Source organism: Pipistrellus hanaki (assembly GCF_964339955.1).
Source record: "Pipistrellus hanaki genome assembly, chromosome: 6".
NCBI classification, from domain to species: domain Eukaryota; kingdom Metazoa; phylum Chordata; class Mammalia; order Chiroptera; family Vespertilionidae; genus Pipistrellus; species Pipistrellus hanaki.
The window spans coordinates 41000773-41022460 of NC_140508.1; the positions used below are offsets into that span (position 1 = coordinate 41000773).

General features: G+C 36.5%; 1 protein-coding gene across 4 annotated transcripts in view; it reads left to right on the forward strand.

Moving 5' to 3' along the window:
* The window catches only part of WDR7 (WD repeat domain 7), a 273742-nt gene that overhangs the window by 66226 nt on the left and 185828 nt on the right, over positions 1 to 21688 (forward strand). For 3 of the 4 annotated variants that reach the window (XM_084886917.1, XM_084886916.1, XM_084886915.1), the window contains 5 exons: positions 5399 to 6168; positions 7703 to 7791; positions 13012 to 13110; positions 15861 to 15979; positions 18107 to 18230. In XM_084886917.1, the coding sequence (XP_084743043.1) occupies positions 5399 to 6168; positions 7703 to 7791; positions 13012 to 13110; positions 15861 to 15979; positions 18107 to 18230 (1201 nt within the window). The remainder of the gene's footprint in view (positions 1 to 5398; positions 6169 to 7702; positions 7792 to 13011; positions 13111 to 15860; positions 15980 to 18106; positions 18231 to 21688) is intronic. The other variant, XM_084886918.1, reaches the window with a different exon arrangement.

The window sequence follows — 21688 nt, forward strand, 5'->3', positions numbered from 1 at the left end:
TAAGGGCTGTTCTGCATTGCCCTGTTTGCCCTCCCGCTAAGGGGGTCTAACCAACATGAGGAAAGGGCTGGGGAGGGTCTGAACCCCATGACCTGTGACACATGAGGGGAGGAAGGGTTGCCCTGATGGCGAGGTCCTTGTATTCCTAGTTTTGCCCATTGCTAGGCACCCAGGGCGTTTGGTCCTGGTGACCTTCTATACCTGGACCGTCGTCCTGGCTCTGCTCGTGCCTCTCTACCACATTTGCATTTCGCATTTACCATTGGGTTTTACCAATAAATTTGAGACCATTTCACTTATATATGAATGAAATTGTTGGCCTTTTTTCCAGTAAGTTTTTAAATTATTGCCGTTAAGTACAGAGGTTTTATTTTCTCCCACACATCTTGCACATAATAGACTCTCCACAAATATTTGTCCAGTTGAATTTAATCTTCCTCCATGGTAATGAAAAAGTGAATTTGTGAGCACACATTTCAGCTGCTCTTAATAAAGGTGGCCGAGCAAGCGTACTAACCTTCCTGTAGAAGAATTCCCAGGCCAGAGAGCCTGCGTTTGACATTGTTGAGAATATACGGTGATTTGAATGTTACTTTGCTCTAGACATGTATATCTGATGATTAAGCCAATAGTCCCTTGGAGTTTGATAAGTGTTTTTATTCATTTTTTCTTTAGTTAATCTTAGTGCAACATATTAGAATATCAAACATGTTGGTGATCAATTCTGCCATCTTCATGCTGTTAGCTGAAATCTTACCCTCTAAACTTTGCTGGTTATCTATGTTTTGTTGCAGTAAGACTCTATTAAGTCTATGAAATCCTTTGTCAGGCATTACAGGCATTATATGCAAGACTTGGCGATGTCAGCCATTAGAGTTCATCTACAGGGCTTGGGGATGAGTCATTTTCTCTCCTTTCCCTCAGTCTCCCTCCATTCCCTTCTCATTTGCTTTTATTGTTTTGTTTTTTCCCTTTTGTTTTGCCCTCTTTTTCTGACTGGATTGCTATTAGAGCAGTCTTTGCCAAAGTGACACAATCAGGAGTAGGGTGTGAGCGGTCGTGATAAGAGGAGTCACACACAATCACATCCAGATATCCTGGTACCAGACAGGAGATAACCTTTCTGTGTCCAAGCACATGGGCAATCTGTTGGCACACTTCCAAACAGAGGCGGAAATCTGGGCCGATCTGAGGGTGCTGAAAGGGGCGCATATGTGGCTGACATCAGAAGAGAGAGCTTGAAAGTAGACCTTGTGTCCTCACTCTTGGCTTCTTTTTTCTTCAAGCCACTCTTTCTGCTTCAGTAATTTATTTACCAAACATGTTGGATTTTATGTTCTTTGGTGGAAATGGCCTCTCTTTCTCTTAAGAAAACTTTGTAGATCTTTACTGGAAAGACAATAACTGCTAAAATCTCAAGGCTCTATTTTTTATCTAATATTTCTATTAACGATTCCCTCATACCTAATGTCACATCTGTTTACCTAATAATGATGTTAGATGATATTTTACCTTTTGCTGTGACGTAACCAACCTTGATGCCTAGTTGAATGCATGCACCATAGCAGCAGCTTAGTATATGGTGGCTATCATTATTAATAATACTTTTCACATCAATAATGTTATATTATTTATAATATAATTATTAATATGTAATTTTATGTATCATTCAGTCAAATTAGTGCAGTAGGTACAAGCATTAAGTATAATTGTGACATTACATATTCAGTGTTTGAAAAAGCAATTATAAAGCACAGTGTTGTGAGAAATAAAGGATATTGTACAGAAATAAAAGGGTGATGTACAGAAATAAAAGGTAATGCACACATTCTTCATTCTATCCTGTCTTCTGCATTTTCAGGACTATTGCATACTTTTATCTTCCCCACCTGGATGGCTTCTGTTTCTTCCCAATTTATATTCATGACTCTGGTATAATTTCTTTTCAGCCAACATTGCTTGTGGATAAAAATTTGTAAAATTAAATTTGATCATGTCAGTCACCTCATTCAAATCTTTATACAGAAGGTCTCAAACTTTACAGCATAAAGTTATCTGGAGTGAGCATTAGACAGATTCTGACCTATTCCCAGGGACAGATTCAGGCGAGCCGTTGGGCCCGGGAATTGGTGTTTAAGAAGCACCTCTGGTCCTAGCTGGTTTGGCTCAATGGATAGAGCACTGGCCTGTGGACCAAAGGGTGCTGGGTTAGATTTCAGTCAAGGGCATGTACCTTGGTTGCAGGCTCCTTCCTGGCCTTAGCCCTGGTTGGGACTCATGCAGGAGGCAACCAATTAATGTGTTTCACATCGATGTTTCTCTCCGTCTTTCCTCTCTTCCACTCTCCCTAAAAATCAGTGGAAAAATATCCTCAGATACGATTAAAAAAAAGAATGAAAGAATAGAAAAGAAGCACCTCTGATGATTCTGAGAAGCACTGTATTAGTGACCCAAGCTCGCAGGACACAGTCCTGACTCCGTGTGGACAGACCTTCATGCTCTCCAGGAGCACCCGAGTATCCGTTGCATTCTTCATCACAGCTGGCCTCCTGTGGTTTCATTACCATCCATCCTGTGATGTTTCCTGCCTTTATCTTTTTTCACGTCTTGCTAACTTTCTGCCAGGACTGCCCTTCCATTGCTCCAGTTCCCCTTCTCTGAGGATCTCTCTGGTCACCCAAATTGAAGTTGCACTTTCTAGTTGTTGTCCCTTATCTTGCAGTCCCCTTTATTTATACCACTATTCACATCACATTGTAATAACGTCATCGCGTGTCACTGTTTAACTGTCAGTTCTGAGTTCCACGACTAGAAAAGCCTTCTTGTTTATCTTTGTATCTCTAGTGTCTTGCAGAAACATAAGTGAATGTGTTATGAGTGAATTCAATACAGGAAGAGGCGTGCAGGAGGCAGCCGATCGATCCTTCTCTCTCCTCGATGTTTCTCTCTCCCCCTCTCCTTTTCTCTCTCTCAAATCAGTAAAAACATATAATTTTTTTTTTTTTTTAAAAAGAGTTAAAGGGAGAGGAATCATAGTTTGGTTCTAGTACCTGTTTGTTAAAGATGGAAAGTATTTGGGCCTTGAATGTTTTGCTGAAGGATTTAACATTTTATACTTAGAGTTTTTCTTTCTAATTATGAAAATAGTATATATTGATCATGTGTAATAAATATGAAGCAAATGAAAATCTTTTATAATTTCAATACAAAATGTAATTTATATTAACATTTTCATCTATTTCCAGTGTTTTTCACCTTGTTTTATATATGTATTTACATAGGAAATAAATGAAATAAGAACCACTGTGTGTGTGTATGTGTGTGTGTGTGTGTGTGTGTGTGTGTGTGTATGGTGTGTATGTGTATGCACACATATCTGTAATTTTTATCTCACTTAAAATTGGAATATTGCCATTTTGCCATGTAGTCAAATGTGCCCAGAAAGCATGATTTGTAGTGATTGCAATATTTATTATATGGTTATTCTTAAATTATTTACCTGTTTTCTTATTGTTAGATTACCTAAGTTATTTTTCAATTTAAAGTAATGAATACTGTTTCACTGAACATCTTTGTACATAAATCCTGTCTGCATTTCTGATTACTTAGAATGGTGTTCTGGAAATAAATATTCTGGATCAATCAAACAGTCTTAAGGATTCAGAATGTATTTTGTCAAATTACTTTGCCAAAAAGCTGCAATTTAAAGTCATACCTACAGTGTGTGGCTTTGACTTTCATTGTACTCTGGCTCAGTATTTTTTAGTGTATAATGTTTGCTAATTTTGTAAATGGTATTTTGTGGTTATTTTATTTATTTATTTATTTATTTATTTATTTATTTATTAAAATATATTTTATTGATTTTTTACAGAGAGGAAGAGAGAGGGATAGAGAGTCAGAAACATCGATGAGAGAGATAGTCTGATCAGCTGCCTCCTGCACACCCCACACTGGGGATTGCCCGCAACCAAGGTACATGCCCTTGACCGGAATCGAACCTGGGACCCTTCAGTCTGCAGGCTGACGCTCTATCCACTGAGCCAAACTGGTCTCGGCTCTTGTGGTTATTTTAATTGTTATTCCTTGACAACTAGATTAAGCAGGTTTTTCCTTACATTTATAGACTATCTATGTTTCTTTTATTGGGAATTGTCCTTGATCTTTATGGTATTTTTCCCTTTTAATTTTTTCTTTTGATTTTAATTGTTATATGGATTACATTTTATTCCAATTTCTTACTTGCTTTTCAGTACTTTTATAGTGGTGAATTTTAAATTTAACTATGTTTGGAAAGTTTGTTCTCACAGATATAGCCACCTATATTTTGATTTAGTTTTTAATGTTTTTGTACTTTCTTTTTCTTTCAATAACCCATGATAATGGCAGTTCTTTGGCAGAAGACTGACAAAATTAGATGTATGCTTCAGAAAGAAGTCTGTGGCTCTGTGGACAACGGGTTGGAGTAGGGAGAGATTAGGATAGGGATAATGGGACCTGTTTAGGGGGAAGATGAGTTGTCTGAATGTGGTGATAGTGACAGAGAGGATAAAATGGAACACGGGCAGGTTTTGTGGGAGTGGAGATCAGGACATGTGGAACATGAGGTACTGTGAGGCATCCAAGTCCAAGTGTTGGAAATACAGGATTGAACCTTCTTCAGGAGACTGGTCTGCCTGCTGATGGAATTAGGGAGCTGCCTACATGTAGGTGGTGGTTTAATGTGGGAAGATTTAGTTTCAGGAAAGCTGACGGAGAAGGGTGGTCAGAACTCGAAGGCTCACCAGTAAGGTGTTCTCTGGGAAGCTGGTCTTTCTTTTACCACAATGTCAGACACTGCAAAGAGCCATTTAGAAGAGGCAGCATGGTCAGAGGATAACACTGTTTTATAGAATCTAAGTAGACTTGAACATGTTGTCTGTTGAGGGAAAGGAACCTGTGAACAGCGAGAGATGGATGGTGAAGTAGGAAAAAGGGGGATTTGATGGTGCAGCAACTTAAAAGCATGAGAAGCTGTGATAAATGCATTCTTCTCTCAGCTGGAACCGAGTTCATTCTCAGGAACAGAATTTACATGAGTTATTGAAACAAAGTTTAATTTGTTCTATGAGTAAAAAGACTCCTGGCTTTAATAATAGCTTTTATTTCCTTTTTTCCCCCTTAAAAATGAATTGGCAATTTTATAATTGTTTCAGCATAAAGTTCTGATCACACCAGTTCATATTCTGTACATGATTCTGATTGGCAAAGTTAGTGAGTGACTCTTAATGGTACAGATACTTAAAAACACAGCTTACTAAGTGTTTAAATGCCTTTGACTATTTAGTGTTTCATTAATGAATATATATGAAGTTAAACACTTTTAATTATAACCATCTTTTAAAAATATTTATTGCAGGGAAATTTACCTAAATATTCTCACAACTCCCTGATGGTCCAAGCAATAAAGACAAACCTGACAGACCCGGACATACATGTGCTGTTCTTTGATGTCGAAGCGTTGATTATTCAACTGCTGACTGAAGAAGCCTCGAGGCCGAACACCGCGCTTATTTCCCCGGAGAATCTGCAGAAAGCATCTGGCAGGGCAGACAAAGGGGGCTCTTTTCTAACTGGAAAGCGAGCAGCGGTTCTCTTCCAACAAGTGAAAGAAACGATCAAAGAGAACATAAAGGAGCACCTCCTTGACGAGGAAGAGGAGGACGAGGAGACCTTGAGGCAGAGAAGGGAGGAGAGCGATCCTGAATATCGGGCCAGCAAATCGAAGCCACTGACCCTGTTAGAATACAACTTGACTATGGACACTGCCAAGTTGTTCATGTCCTGCCTTCATGCCTGGGGCTTGAATGAAGTTCTGGATGAAGTTTGTCTCGATCGCCTTGGCATGCTGAAGCCCCACTGCCCGGTGTCGTTCGGTCTCTTATCGAGAGGAGGTCATATGTCCCTGATGCTTCCTGGTTATAACCGGGCTGCCTGTACAATGGCGCACGGAAACGCAGAAGAAGAGAGCAAGCTCCCAGCAACAGAGGGAGTAGGGAAGGGCACGTACGGAGTGTCTCGAGCCGTCACCACACAGCATCTCCTGTCGGTCATCTCTTTGGCAAATACCTTGATGAGTATGACCAATGCTACTTTCATTGGTGATCATATGAAGAAGGGCCCTACCAGGTGTGATCTCATTCTTTTGTTTCCAGAAAAAGAAACTGTTTTATGTTTATCACTGTTTATAATATTTTTTGTTTTGTTTTTGTTTCTGTTATTCTACCCACTGTAGCATTTTTGGGGCATCTCAGTGTTTCCCCCCTTTTAATTCACATGACAAAACATGACAAAATTATATAGTTTCATCTATACTCAGACATACTGTCTAGCTATTTTTGAGAAATTTGCAGTGAGGGAGTAGGTTACAATTCAGCTTTAATAAACCAATTATAGAGTAGCATTTCAGCAAATATAAGCTTAGAATTATATCCAACTAACATTTACACCAACACTTGATTCAAAATGTATGCTTAGTTAAATGCTTCTCTACATTGTGACGCATATGTAAGGAATATGTGTTGAGTGATTGTTTTAAGAATATCTGATAAGTATAGTCAGAATTCTTAACCTGAATTACTATTTCCTGTTTTTCAGAAGTCATGAAGGCTACTTTGTGAACTGCGGCTTTATTATATGTAAGGGCAGTGGTCGGCAAACCTCGGTTCGCGAGCCACATGCAGCTCTTTGGCCCCTTGAGTGTAGCTCTTCCACAAAATACCACGGCCTGGGCGAGTCTATTTTGAAGAAGTGGCCTTATAAGTTTAAGTTTAAAAAATTTGTCTCTCTAAAGAAATTTCAGTCGTTGTACTGTTGATATTTGGCTCTATTGACTAATGAGTTTGCCGACCACTGCTTAAGGGCAAGTTGACCATGTTCAGATTTTTTTTTTTTTTTTTAAATCTAACAAACACTTGTGTCTGGCTCTGTTGTAAGCACTTTACAAATACCTTCTCAATAAGACTCTTAGCCCTATAAGGTAGGTACTTTTATTATATTTTATTACAGATAAGAAAACTGAGACACAGAGAGGTTAAGGAACTTGTCTAAGGTCACACAGGCTTTAAGTGGTAGAGCCAGAATTCAAGATGAGATAGTTTGCCTCCAGTGCCCAAGATTTCTTAATGCCTTATTACTTTTTTCAGATTTTTAAGCTGAATTCTTTTAAACTCAGTGTATTGTTCCGTGAACTCATTAGATCAGTGATATGGCGTGAACTGTAATCTCAGCATGCTAATAGTAAACAGTGAAGAACTAATTGTGATATTTAGGTCACCAACAGTATGTTGAAATGTTCATAAATATTTTGTAAACTAGAGTCACTGATAATATCTTGAAGTGTTCATAAATATTTTTAAGCTAGACTAAAGCGTAAGTTGTAGATGTGAAATTCTTACTTGCTACATGCTAATTATTTAATTTACTGTGTTAAAATTTGGAATGAAAAATATTAATAGGTACAAAACAAGCAAAAAATCTCCATCTTCTTGAAACAGTAAATTGAAAATGTTTATTTGTGTTTCTTTTGTAATTAACTTATAATTAGAAAGTGTAATATTTTAAATCATCTGGAAATATAAAAATAAAAATATATATATTCATCTTCTTTAAAAAAATTTTTTATTTTATTTTTTTTACTTTTTCTTTTCTTCTTTTTTTAAAGGCCACCTAGACCAAGCACCCCAGACCTTTCTAAGGCACGGGGTTCCCCTCCAACTTCCAGAAATATTGTGCAAGGACAAATTAAACAAGGTAAAATGAAATCTTATTAAGTAATTGACATAGCATCTCAGCTGTAGAAACTGAGGAGGTACAGCTAATGTATAATCATAACATTTTGTTTGTCTCAGATTGTTAAGAGAGAGAAAAGTTGTTATATTCCAGATGTAAATAGAGATAATTAAGATGTCAGTTAAAAATAAATCAGATTTATTTAGAAACTGATAAATGAGCCTATTTCACATAATTTTATTGTACTGCCTTTGGCCTTATTTTTATGCATTAAGGGAACCTTAACTTGACACATTGGTGCCTTAATTATGTATATCTTGAGTTTAAAAGTTATACCTGTTGTTTAACTACATTTTAAGAGGTTTAAGTTTATATTTCTATACTCTAGCTATTCTTATGCCATTGGCCAGTAGTTCATGCATTGCAATCCACAAGTGGAAATCCTTTCTTTTTATTTAAATCATTAGATTTTAACTTTTGTCTGTAGCTTTTTCATTAGGTGAGAGAAGAAGAAAGGTTGTATATCTTGTATATCTTTTATACTCGTTTTAAGGCTGACAGGTGAGCTCAGCAGAGAGTTGGAGGTGGGGCAAGGTCACTTCCACTTTGTGAGAGTTCCTTCCCGCTGAGAGTCAAGACTCACAGGATGCGGTAGAAGTAAGAGAGGATGATGAAGTTCTGCTTGTAAATGATGACATTTTAGAGTATTTTTTCCTTTTAGATTTAAAATTATACAGTTTTAAACCTCTTTAGGTTTTAAAGAGTCAATGATTTGCTAGGTAAACAGCAGGTCTCCAACTTTATATCTACAATTTTGCCCTTCCCTGGGACAAGGACTTTTCTCTCTCTTAGCTGATGATTTGGCATGTATTTTAATGCCTTACGTGGGATGATTTTAGTTTTGGGTACTGTCTGTTGGCTTCTCATTATGGAAGACCAGCTCTCACAGTCTCTGCACCACTCCCATCCTTCATTCCAACTCCATGTGGTCAGTCAGCCCTCTTGTTTATCAGTGTGTTTTTTATAGTTTATAGTAGATTATATAAAAGTTGATAGTTTTGGTTATGTAACCTTTTATACTTGCATGCTGTATGTGAAATGTAATGTACATCTAGAAAAGTGCACGAAACAGATCTGTAGTTCAGTGACTTGTACACACTAAACACCTTCGTAACCATAGCCTTAGGCAGGAAACAGCAGGGCCAGTGTTCCGGGAGCCGCCTGCAGGTTCCCTCCCAACCAGGCCTTCCCCTGCCAGAGGCAGCCATCCTGACTTTCAAGAAATCACTCTCTTTCTTTCCCTTGAAGTTGCACCACCTAAGTTTAAATCCATAAACACTGTAGTTTAGTTTTGCGCATGTTTTGAATTTTATATGAATTCAGTCGGTCATGGAGGATGTATTCTTTTATATTTGGCTACTTTTGTGAGATCTATCAATATTGTTGCATTAGACTGTGGCTTGTTCACTTTCACTGTTCATTTTTATTGCTGTATAGTGTTCTGTTGAATGAATAGACCACAGTTTATTCATCCATTCATCCTGTCAATAGACACTTGCATTATTTCCAGTGTTTGGTTTTCATAAATAATTCTGCTATAGACATTCTTGTATTTGAATCTTAGTGTACATTATAAGCATTTCTGTTGTGTGTGTAACTCAAAGTGGAATTTCTGCATATATTTATCTTCAGCTTTAGCAGCTAATGTCAGCGGTTTTCCTAAGTGAGAGATGAATATACATCCATCAAAATGGCTAACGTGAAAGAGATGGAAAATGTTGTTGTGCTTTTATGACTTATTGGATGCGATTGGAGTGGTGCTGTGTGTCTAAAGCTAGCTTTTTCCCATCACCAGCGCAAGCCCCTCCTGAGTACTTTATCTGGTGCTCCTGGATTAGGACTTTTCCAGTCAGGCTGCTAGGAGCAGGCCCTGTCTCTGGCTCTTTGGGAGGTTCTTTCCCAGCCTCGAGTCATTTCCGAACGCACATGTACTCATCAGTGCTCTGCTGAGTATCTGAGGAACCCTGATCTTCGCAGCTCTCTCTTCTCTGCCCTGTGAATTGTAGCTGCCCAGGACCCTGAGACTCAGCTGACTTCCCAACCCAGGGAAACTGCTGGGCTCTTCCTCAGTTTCCCTCCTTCTCTTCTTGCATCAGAGTCCTAGAAACTCCCCCAGGGCGTTTCTAGGGTCACTTTGACTTCCTGATGTCCTGTGGCTTGGAACCATTGCTTTATGTATTTTGCTTTGTTTTTTTTTATGGCTGCAGTCTGGCCGGAAATGGAAGTTCTCCTTTTCACTAATGTTCTGATTATACTATTACCTTGTAAAGTAAAAATTCTTTATTTTGTATAGTTTTCACATTTTTTTGGAGCATTATTTCAGAGAGAAATGGAAACAGACCCACACAGGTATGATCTAAGTACGGATATTGTGATTAGGACACAACCAGCCCCTTTTAGCTCTAGCTCTAAATTCATTGACAACATCTTTCAGATCATACAGTACAAAAAGCGGCAGGGCTCCCCTACATTTAGTTAGTTTAAAGCTGCATTTAAAATCTGTTCTCGTTAGAGATATTACTTGCCATCATCATTAGCTTCATTAACGTTTTTTACTGTTGATGTTTCTTCTTGGATTGCATTTTTGTTCCTCTGTATTGTAGCAGATGCAAGCACTTGATTTCTTAAAACAGAAAAGCTGCCGTACCAACTACCAATGTGCTTCTCTTCCTAAGGATTAGTGAAACACCAGGCAAAATTGTTTCAGCACAGCCTGACATGGGGATAGACGGACACCAGGTCTATTGTTCAGTTCTAGACATAACTTTTTCAGCTGTATTATTTTTCATTAAATCTTGAGCTTTTAATTTTGGAAGTGGTACTTTTTCTTATATCTATTGCTAATATTTTTCTGTATGTGAAAAATATTTTAAGAGCTGCAGGTTTAAAAGCTCCAGCAGCATTTAATTTCAATATTCTCAACTAATTATGAAAGTAGTTTCAGTTATGACATAGATGTAGACGGGCTAAAGTAGTGTAAATAGCTTTTTCTCTATGCAATGTCTATATAAACAGGACTCCAGAAATATAATACCTGGAACCTCTTTATTTTTATCATTAAAAATAAAGATACTTATATTGAACACTATTTTATTAAGACACATTATTCTATCATCTTTGTCAGTAGCATTTCTAGTTTCCTTTAGACTTGTGACTTAGAGAAAACATTATAGTTTAATCCCACTATTTGACCCATGTAAGGTAATGATTGTTTAGCCCTAAACTTTTATTTACTTACTAGAGGCCCAGTGCACAGATTCGTGCACCGGTGAGATCCTTCAACCTGGCCTGCAGGGATCAGGCTAACACCGGCTCTCTGACATTCCTCAAGGGGTCCTGGATTGTGAGAGGGCAGTTCTCGAGTGACACACCTAGGAATCGGACTTTTCCTCTTCGGTTTGGGGTGTGTCACCCAAGAACCACAGCTGCCAAGTCCCTGCAGCGCCTGCATTGTGTGCCTGTCCCCTAGTGGTCAGTGTGCATCATAGCTACCGGCCGGTTGACTGTCGCTTAGGCTTCCATATATATAGATAGATATTGAATTTCATACCCTCTTCTAGTGTTTTTTTCAGAATTAAGGGTAAAATTAGATAGCATTAATAATCTCTTCTAGGATCATAATAATCCCCCCCCTTTTTTTAAAAAATGAAATTGCAGAAGTGGCCCTGCTGTTGGAAACTACCAGAGGAACTTTCTCAACAATTTTGTTAACATGAAAGCTAAAACCTGAAACTTTACTCTTTGCCACTAAAGCTTACCAACTTTTTGCTTGAGGCAGTGAATACTTTATAGGCTCTAATAACTGAATTTATAATTAAAGAGGATCTAAAAAGTGGACAATAAAATTATTTAATGAAATATATAGAAACTTTTGGGATTTCTTTGCAAGATTACTTTGCAATGTTATTATTAGATCTTATGAAACAAACAATTAAAAACAGCCCTATTCCTTTTATAAGCATAGCATTATACACTAATTAAAATTTCATAAGGACCAAAAACAGTCTATTATACTAAAAAATAACTTCCCAGATGAAACATTTTTTCTGTGCAAGATCTGCTTCTTAGGGTTCATGAAGTTGGATTTTTGGTTTCTTACTCCTATTCATGTACTCCTTTTAGTTCTGTTGTTTCCCTCACACGTGCCTGATTGACATTATGATGCATTGGTGTGGGAATTATGAAAAGTTGTTTTCCTGCAGCTGGCTCATGCTTACAAAAGAACTTCACTGCATGAAAAGCAAACATATCACTCAGCAGACAATGCTTAATCTGTGCAGGAGCCCAAACCTATTGCTGTTCAGTGGCAGAAGAAAGGAGAGGGATTAATTTGAAGATGCTTGTGCATGACATATGGTAATGTCTCCACAGGAAGGAAGTGTCAAATGGTGACCTCTAAATCTCAACATTGACCTCCAGTTGTAGAATGTGTATGCCATACGGTCCTTTTGCCTTTTCATATGATAATTTAAACTGAAACATTTTCCTGGTAGCATAACTTTTAGAAGAGCATTTTATAAAGACTATAACTTTCACAACAATTACTCTTAGAATATAAAGCTTTTGTATCGTAAAAATATTTTTTGAACTCCAAAGAATGAACCTATGTCAGGATTCTCCTAATAAGAGTTAAATATGGTATATATTATATATATATTCTTTATAAGTTGGCATTTTTCAATGGAGTTTTGATTAAATGAGGGTGGGAAATTGAAATTATTTCAGTGGATATTGGTTTGAGAGATTAGGAAATAATTTATACACAATATTAGAAAATCATTAGAAAAAATGTAACCCCAACATAAACTTCACATTATGTGATACATTTTCAAAATTGAGTTACCCCTTGCTAATTTTTAATGTGTTGACATTTTTTTCATTGTAGCCTTATTTTATCTTAGAACTGTTTCTATATTAGTTGATACATCATTCAATCTAATATTAAATAGATTTTGGTTTTAAGAGGAATTTGAATTACACTGTGATTGCTATTCAATAAAATATATAATTTCCCTGCTGTGATCTTTAACGAGCATGCCCGTCTGATTAAAACATTTTTTAGTTCCACATTTACTATATTTTGCCAACTTTGTTTTCATTCTTCACTAATACTGAGCTTTTTTTCAGAAACTGCTGTGCCTCAATTCTCTCTTTTTTGTTTCTCCTCTTTTCCTCTGCAAGTTCCTGCACCTGTCATTTCCACTCGGTCTGATGCTGATCACTCTGGCTCTGACCCTACTTCTACTCCTGCTTTCCATTCCTGTTTCTTAGTAAATGAAGGTATTCTCTCTCAACTTCCTACCAACTTTCTTTCAATCTGTGCTTTATTCTAATTTGACATGTTCTTTTTTTTATCTTATTTGTACACTTACCTGCTTTGGTATGTATGAGATGGTAAAGTTTCCATGTTCTAACTTTATTTGCTAATGTCAGTGATAAGGGCCAGTTATAAAAGTATAATGATATGGCAGGCTGGGATAAACCATGTTTCCTGTATCTAGAATGCTGTTAAAGAGTGGCCAAGATGCTAATCTAATCTTTGATGTGAAGTGCACTGGTTTTCATGATAGTGCTTGTCATGGGAACCCTGGTGTTAGAGCTGCCAGTTTATTTTTACCTGTAGCTTCACCTATCTATCTTTACACACCATGTGCCCTGGTTAGAGGGGGATGTCACAGGTCCCTTAATTTACATCCTCATTTGAAAAGTCTTCACAATGACAATTAGCAGCAGTGATTGTAAACTGATGGGAAGTCACCTGTTTTATCTTACTATTTCTCTTTCTGGCCGAGTAAAAAGCGGGTCCTTTTAGTTTTGAAGATGTAGTTAGGCTATCATATTATCCCTGTGGAGCTACACTACTGGGAAGTCTTTTTGGATTTCTGAAAATGTGAATGGAACCCACTAATCTTTATACCCCACTGGGATTATTTATACTGCCTGGAAGCTTAATGGAACTTGTGAGCTCTTGGCTATATTCACCCTCTTTATTGTGGGCTCAATCTTCACAAGTGTGTATAATATAAAAAGGGAGAAACTTATAAAATCTCAAATGTAACCCAGAATGATTCTGATTCTTCACTAAAAAGCAATATTTCCAGCCCATTCAAACAGAAAGAGAAGTACAATATCTGTAAAGTACAGAACCCATGTTTATGTACCACTCTTTTGAAAAGAAAACATGGGCACTTAAAAATATAATGCATTTTTCTCTTTGGTTTCCCTGGTATAAACCTATACTAAGGTTGGTATGCTAAGACTAGATTTTAACAAAAATAATTAGAGTCATCTTTGTTAAGCTATTGTGAAAGATTACAATATTTTAGTTCAAAAACAAGCTGTGACTTTGGAGAATGGTGAGAATCATCACATTAAAATTTAGCTCATAAATATATTCCATACTTTTATGAGACATTAAAACACTTTAAGAAATTACTAGGTTGTAATATATATATATGCCTGATTCACTCTCTTCAATGTGGGTTCAATCTTCACCAGTTTGGTGAAGATATAAATGTCTGATTCACTTTCTAAAAAAAGGGATCAATAAGAACTTTAATATATATCCCTCTATTGAAAATAATTTATAATCTAAAAAGTACATACTCATCACCTTAATTAATATAACTGTATATTCTCAGTTGAAGAGAATTTCCCTACTGATAGGATGGATCTTTAGATAGGTGGCTTGTCCCTCACTCACACATTCTCTTTTAACAATCCCAATAATCATTCTGAGGTAGGGTTTTTGTTATTAGTTAGTTTAGATTATTTTAAAATGTTGATTTGCTGAAATTCTATGATCACGGATAACTCACCTTGTAATGATGGTAGTAAACTGTTTTTGCACTTATTCTTGATTATTTGTCTTTATTACCCTAGGGCAGTAGTCAGCAAATTCATTAGTCAACAGAGCCAAATATTAACAGTACAACGATTGAAATTTCTTTTGAGAGTCTAATTTTTTAAACTTAAACTATATAGGTAGGTGCATTGTTATTAACTTAATTAGGGTACTCCTAAGCTGACCTTTGCTAAAAACATCCTCAATCTGATTGAAGCATGTGGCTCGTGAGCCGCGGTTTGTCGACCACTGCCCTAGGAGGTAATGATAGTTATTATGCATTCGTAGTAGCTTTCTATATAATTTGGAAAGAATGAGGCATTTATTGTATATATATTTCTCAGTTGCCTTTAAAATAGGATTGACATGATTACTTGAGAATGTCTGGATACTGGTACTTTAAAAGTACTGTGGTGGTTTATGGTGTTTATTTTCTTCATATAATCAGGTTCTATATTGTGGATTAGAATTTTGGAAAAAGTAACGTTTTTTCCCCCCCAAATAATGATGTTTATTTGTTATTGATGCTTAAGATAATGTAAATTTTAGATACGTTTATTATATTGTGGAATGTCTGAATTCACTTACCTCTCAAAATTAGTGTATGTTACGTATTTCAGCTCTGATTGTGATTAAATATCTGATTCACTTTCTAAGAAAAGGGATCAATAAGGACCTTAATTAAAGGTCCAGTGATAGAGAAGGGGACATCTCTGTTGACTGACACGAAGGCAATAGAGAGAGGGCCTGGCCTCATGATGGACATGACCTGTTTAATGATATCTGTGTGAATGCCCTCGTAACTAAAAGTGGTTTCAAGTCTGTGACTCTGGAACCCGCTTATTTTTGTGCTTTCCCATCCTTGAATATGCGCTTGACTTTAGAGGGACAATTTAGAAATGTGTTTTCCAAGTGGAATTTGCACATATTTCACACGGAAATTTATTTTTGTTTTAAGACTTTGAGAGTTCTTACGAGTACCAGTTACATAAGTTAGCAGTGAAATACATTTGGTAGTACAATACTGTCCATACACAAAAAATCTAGTAATAAATTGAAATAATTTATAACAGTTTAGCAGATCTTGCCCTTTTTTGTGTTTCTGGTATACGTACATGAAGAAAAACCTTTGAATTAGGGAAGGCCAGAATGTTTAAAGTATTTTTAATATGTTACATTTTAATAGGCTGGAGTCAGCTGGCTGCAATGCATTGTGTGATGCTGCCAGACCTGCTGGGACTGGACAAGTTTCGGCCTCCACTTCTGGAGATGCTCGCTCGGAGATGGCAGGATCGATGCTTGGAGGTAATGTCGAGGTGACACGGATTGAAAACAAAATCATCAAAAGGCATTGGACAAGTGTAAATTTTAAACAAGAATGTTTAATGGTTGTCTAATTTCTTATCACTTATTATGTGGTAGGAAAATAGATTCATGATTTTTTTTTCACTTTATGTACTTGCATATTTTTTGCTTGCATATTTGTTGTTGTTTTTTTAACTAGTAAGTATTTGATAAAAAGTTTCATATGCTTTATGGAACTGGAACCTAAGTATTGATTTTTTACATAGAGGAAAGGAGAGGGATAGAGAGCTAGAAACATCAGTGAGAGAGAGAAACATTGACCAGTTGCCTCATGCACACACCCTACTGGGGATGTACCCACAACCCATGTACATGCCCTTGACCAGAACTGAACCTGGGACTTTTCAGTCCGCAGACCTTTCTGTCCACTGAGCCAAACCAGTTTCGGCCTAAGTATTGCTTTTTATACAGATTGTGCACATGTGTTCACACACACATGCAATACACCCACCTCCCCCAAAACCAAACCATCATCAGGTATAATCTCACCAATCAAATTCTAAGAGAATAGCCTTTGTCCAATAGAAGGGACTGTGTTATAATAAAAGGAGAGTGTCTTTGGATTAGAAGAGACCTGGATTTATTTATTTATTTTAAAATATATACTTTTATTGATTTTTTACAGAGAGGAAGGGAGAGGGAGAGAGAGTTAGAAACAACAATGAGAGAGAAATATCAATCAGCTGCCTCTTGCACACCCCCTACTGGGGATGTGCCGGCAACCAAGGCACATGCCCTTGACCGGAATCGAACCCGGGACGTTTCAATCCGCAAGCCAAGGCTCTATCCGCTGAGCCAAACTGGTTTTGGCGAGACCTGGATTTAAATATTAGTTCTGCCAATTATTAACTTTGTGACCCTGGGCAATTTACTTAACCTATTTGAAGCTCATTTGTAAAGTGGGGATAATAATATATTACTCATGGGATTGCTGTCAGGGTCAAATAAGGTAATGCAAGTAAAATAGTGCAGCATCTGACACGCTGTAGGAGCTCAATAAATGATAGCTATTATTTTGTGCTAATGGACTATGCTGTATTAGATATTGCTTGGCATACAATATCACTGGGGACTTAGAAACATTTTAAAGAGATTTTCCTTATTATGGTATTTGACCTACATAGCTGTAGCAGTTTGTATCATTCAAAATTTTTAACTTACCAAGTAGAATTAACACATTTGCTTCTTTTCTTGTCTCCCTCTATTCCAAGTGGAACTGCAGCATACTAAAATTTTCATGGTTTTGTTTTAAATAATATTTTAATTCACTTCAAAGTCAATTATAATTAAAAACATTTTCTATTCAAACTCATATCAGATATTGCTGTTATCTTTTCCATTATAAATGTTAATTGATTAGTACATCACTGGGCAATTGACTAGCTTCTTTAACTCCATGCCTGTGGCATTTTGCCAAAATAAAAAATAAACTAAAACTGCAAAATAAAAGTTGTTGGAAGAAAAGGAAGAAGAATGAAAATAATATAATTTTGAAAACTAGTGTTATTCTATAGAACTCATTACATGGGAATATATCTGTTGAAAACACGTTGTTTGAGCATGTCTTAGGTATATATGAATGTGTGGATTGATACATGCATGGTGTGTAAACAATACCTATTTAGTATATATACATATATGTACTAGTATGTTATAAAAGTTCACTAGCTAAGGTTAAATTTCTTCATGCTGAAAGAGAAGGCAAATTTAATAATTCTAACTACTTTTGACAATTATTTATATAGAAATTTTGAGATTGAATGTGCAAAATTAGCATGCAAGACTGTTTTAAAAAGCTTTTGGAAAAAAGAAAATTTAAGCCCAGAGTTGATTAAATGTACAAGCATAATTCAGTCTATTAGTGCTAAAATATTTTTCATTGAGAACAGTAATTAAGATGTCTTTGATTTGTAGGCATCCAATTTATTCCACTTAAAAGTCTTTAATTTCTTGGTTGGTTAGTAGTTTTTGTGGATAAATGTGGTTTATATAGGCTCCTTCTGACTTCCTAGTTTTAAACATCTCCCCGCTGACCTGCTTTTCTCACCTCGGGCTCTGTGGTCTCAGGTCAGAGAGGCCGCGCAGGCCCTGCTCCTGGCGGAGCTGCGGAGGATTGAGCAGGCGGGCCGGAAGGAAGCCATCGATGCCTGGGCTCCGTACTTACCTCAGTACATGGACCACGTCATGTCACGTAAGAGTTCTTATGCGTTTCCACAAAGCTTTCCGAGCTCATTCGAAAAGTACCAAAGCAAAAGTGAGTCATTTGCCTTCCAGTGAAAACAAGGGCCTCAAATTCTACTCATTCATTTTCTGAAATCCCTATGGATTGGAGTTTGGTTAGGAAACAAAAAAACAAAAAGTTATATATCAAGATATTCACTAATGGATTGACCCCTTATACAATTAATCCCTCCAAAATCCTACCCTACTTAACACTAGTCTCTGTGTCTGCCCATTGCATTATGTTTAACAAGTGCCAGCTTGTTAGATATTGATCTTATGATATGCAGGTACAAACACAGGCAGATGCTTTCTAAATTGAAGTTAGGATTACGAATCCTTCAAAAATAAAGATCTGGCAGTGAGATTAGTGTACTATTGAAAAAGGAAAAATTAGCAAGGGTTTGACTAATGAATTTTTCAAATGAGTACAATTTGAAGGGATTGGGAAAGACCTTGGGAAAAATTGTTGAAATCTTTTATATATATATAGTGTCCTAATCAGAGGATAGGGGATGAATCTACAACCCAAGTAAGTGCTCTTGACTGGAATGGAAGCCATGACCCTTTGGTGCATGCTCTAACCACTGAGAAATACTGTCCAGGTATTTTTTGCATAATGAAACCTTTGTAGTCATGCTGCTAGGTCAAATGTGCGCTGAGGAAAAGTTGTATTTGGGCATTCATAATTTTTTAAATTTTTTTATTAAGGTATTATAGGTGTATATACATCCTCCCCTCTCCTTCCCCCCCACCCCCTCACCCTCCGCTGGAGTTTTGCGTCCGTTGTTTATGCTTATATGCATGCATACAAGTCCTTCAGTTGATCTCTTATCTCCCCCACCTCTCCCTATCCTTTACATTCATAATTTTTTTCATTTTGGAAAAGGTATGCTTCATCCCAGTTTAGCATTTGATTCATTTTTTATTTTTCTAAAGAAGAATTCAGAATTAAAATTTTAATCTGTTATAAATATAAGATAAATAAATTCATTTTAGGTTTTTTTTGTGTGTGTTTTTTAAGATAAAGTCTTAATGAAACTTGATAAAAACATTTTACTCTGGAAATTTGGCCTGAGTTTTAGGTGGATTCAATTTGAGTGACCTTTTGCCAATGCCAGTTATTCCTGTTAATAAGATACTCATTACACATTTCAAGAGAGACAATGCATGATTGTATAAGAAGGAAACGAAAGCCAGATTCAAATAGGATTACAATTGTTATAACTGACATAACTCTACCAGAGATTTGCTGGTGGTAACTACAGTGGTTGTTTACTTAGGTCTGTGACCTTGGATACTTAACCTTTCTCAGTGCAGTTTTGTCACAGATGAAGTGAAGGTAGTGAGACATAGGATTCTTCTGAGGATAGAATGAGTTAATCTTTATTAAGCACGTCGAACCATACAGAGGCCACGGTAAGCACTATGTATTTGTTAAGTAAGTATATTCATAATCTGTAAAGCAAATATATTTTGAACATATAATTAAAAAATCACAAATTAACTATTCCAATTTAAATTCTTTAATCTGCCTAGGGAAAACTATTTACTGAGAGAATACTATTTTTTGTTTGCTTACTGGGAATTTTTTCATTTTAATTAAAGAAAGTTAAGTTAAAAAATAGGGACTTTTAGACATTAAAAAGACTAGGTTATAAGGCTTAAAGCTCTTATGCAAATATTTATAGGTTTGTAATTTTTGTTGAATATAAAGAAGTTTAAAAAAATAAGATGGGATGAAAAAAGCTCTGCTTTTGCATATTTGCAAGTTTGGAACAGTGCTCTTTGTTCAGTAGCTTGTGGCATTAAGTTTATAATCTTCTAGACAATAGAATGATCTCATCAGCTCATCATAAACCTTATTGAATAAAAGATCCCCCAACTTAAGGACCAACTATGAATATAGTACTATGGAGCAGATTAAAGGTGAAACTAAATAGCAAATCACTAGGGATTCTGTTAAACAGAGGACAACTTGGCCCATGTGGCTCAGTGGTTGAGTGTCTGCCTAGGAACCTGGAGGTCACAGTTCAATTCCTGGTCAGGGCATATGCCCAGCCCCAGTGTGGAGCCTGCAGGAGACAGCTGATCAATGATTCTCTCTCATCATTGGTATTTCTGTGTCTCTTCCCATCTCCCTTCCTCTCTGAAGTCTATAAAAACGTATATATAAAAAAATAAAACAAAAGGAGAACACTATTATGAAAATAATGAGAATCATTTTAAAGACATTTTATTTAGAATGGACTAGTGTAGAGTGGGAAAATTGATTAAAGTAGAATAAATAGCTGGGAGGCTGTTACAGAAGGGAATAGGGGACCCAGACCTAAATATAGAAGGGGTAGAATAGGAGATAGTTCTGAGTCTTGATTACAGGTTGCATATAAAAGTCTAAGAACACCAAAGATTAGTATATCCTTATATTCTTTTTTAAAATTTTATTTTAAATATGTTTTATTGATTTTTCACAGAGAGGAAGAGAGAGGGATAGAGAGTAAGAAACATCGATGAGAGAGAATCATTGATCAGCTGCCTCTTGTGCACCCCCTACTGGGGATGTGCCCGCAACCAAGGTACATGCCCTTGTTTGGAATCGAACCCGGGACCTTTCAGTCCGCAGGCCTATGCTCTATCCACTGAGCCAAACCGGTGCCGGCTATCCTTATATTCTTGACAGTTTGGGAAGAGAGATGCCATTAGCAATGGTGGTAGATTCCATTTTATATTTTTCTTGGAAAGAAGAGAATGAGTTAGGTACAATGTAAAGGCATTACATGATCACAGACTATTCCCTGAAGCAAAGATAAACATGTACATGTTGCTAGGTGAGATGTCTGTTAGAGAACAGAGAGGGTACAATACAAGTAAAATAATAACACCTACCACTTTGTCAGGCTTTTGCTACCTACCTGGTCTGTAGTATTTCACCAAACTATTGCAGTAACTGTTAAGTAGGCACTGTTGTCACTGTCACCCCTACTTCCTCCCCTCTCAAATGAGTTAATTGAGGATAAGAGAGATTAAAGCACTTTCTGAAGTCCCTGAGTGACTAAGTAGTTGTCAGACTACTAAACTCATGATCTTAGCCACTGTTTATTGTCTTCTCCCTCCAGCATCCTTAGATTTTTAAATAGAATTGAGAGTGGAAGAATGAGTAGGTATTTGACTTAACTAATCTTACTTTTAGACAATGTCATTTTTAGCCTTATTAAATTTAACAACCACAAAAATAACTGTAAAAAATTACTTGTAGTGGTTTGCATCATTATTCAAAGAAGCATACACTAGATTGTTCTTGGTCAAATTTAAACCTTTCCGTTGATGTAAATTAAAGTCCTTGGTATTTAGTTAATATATCCTGAAGTATTTTATAAATTAACCGAATTCTGGCTAATGTAAAATTTTAATCTTATCACTTACTGCAAT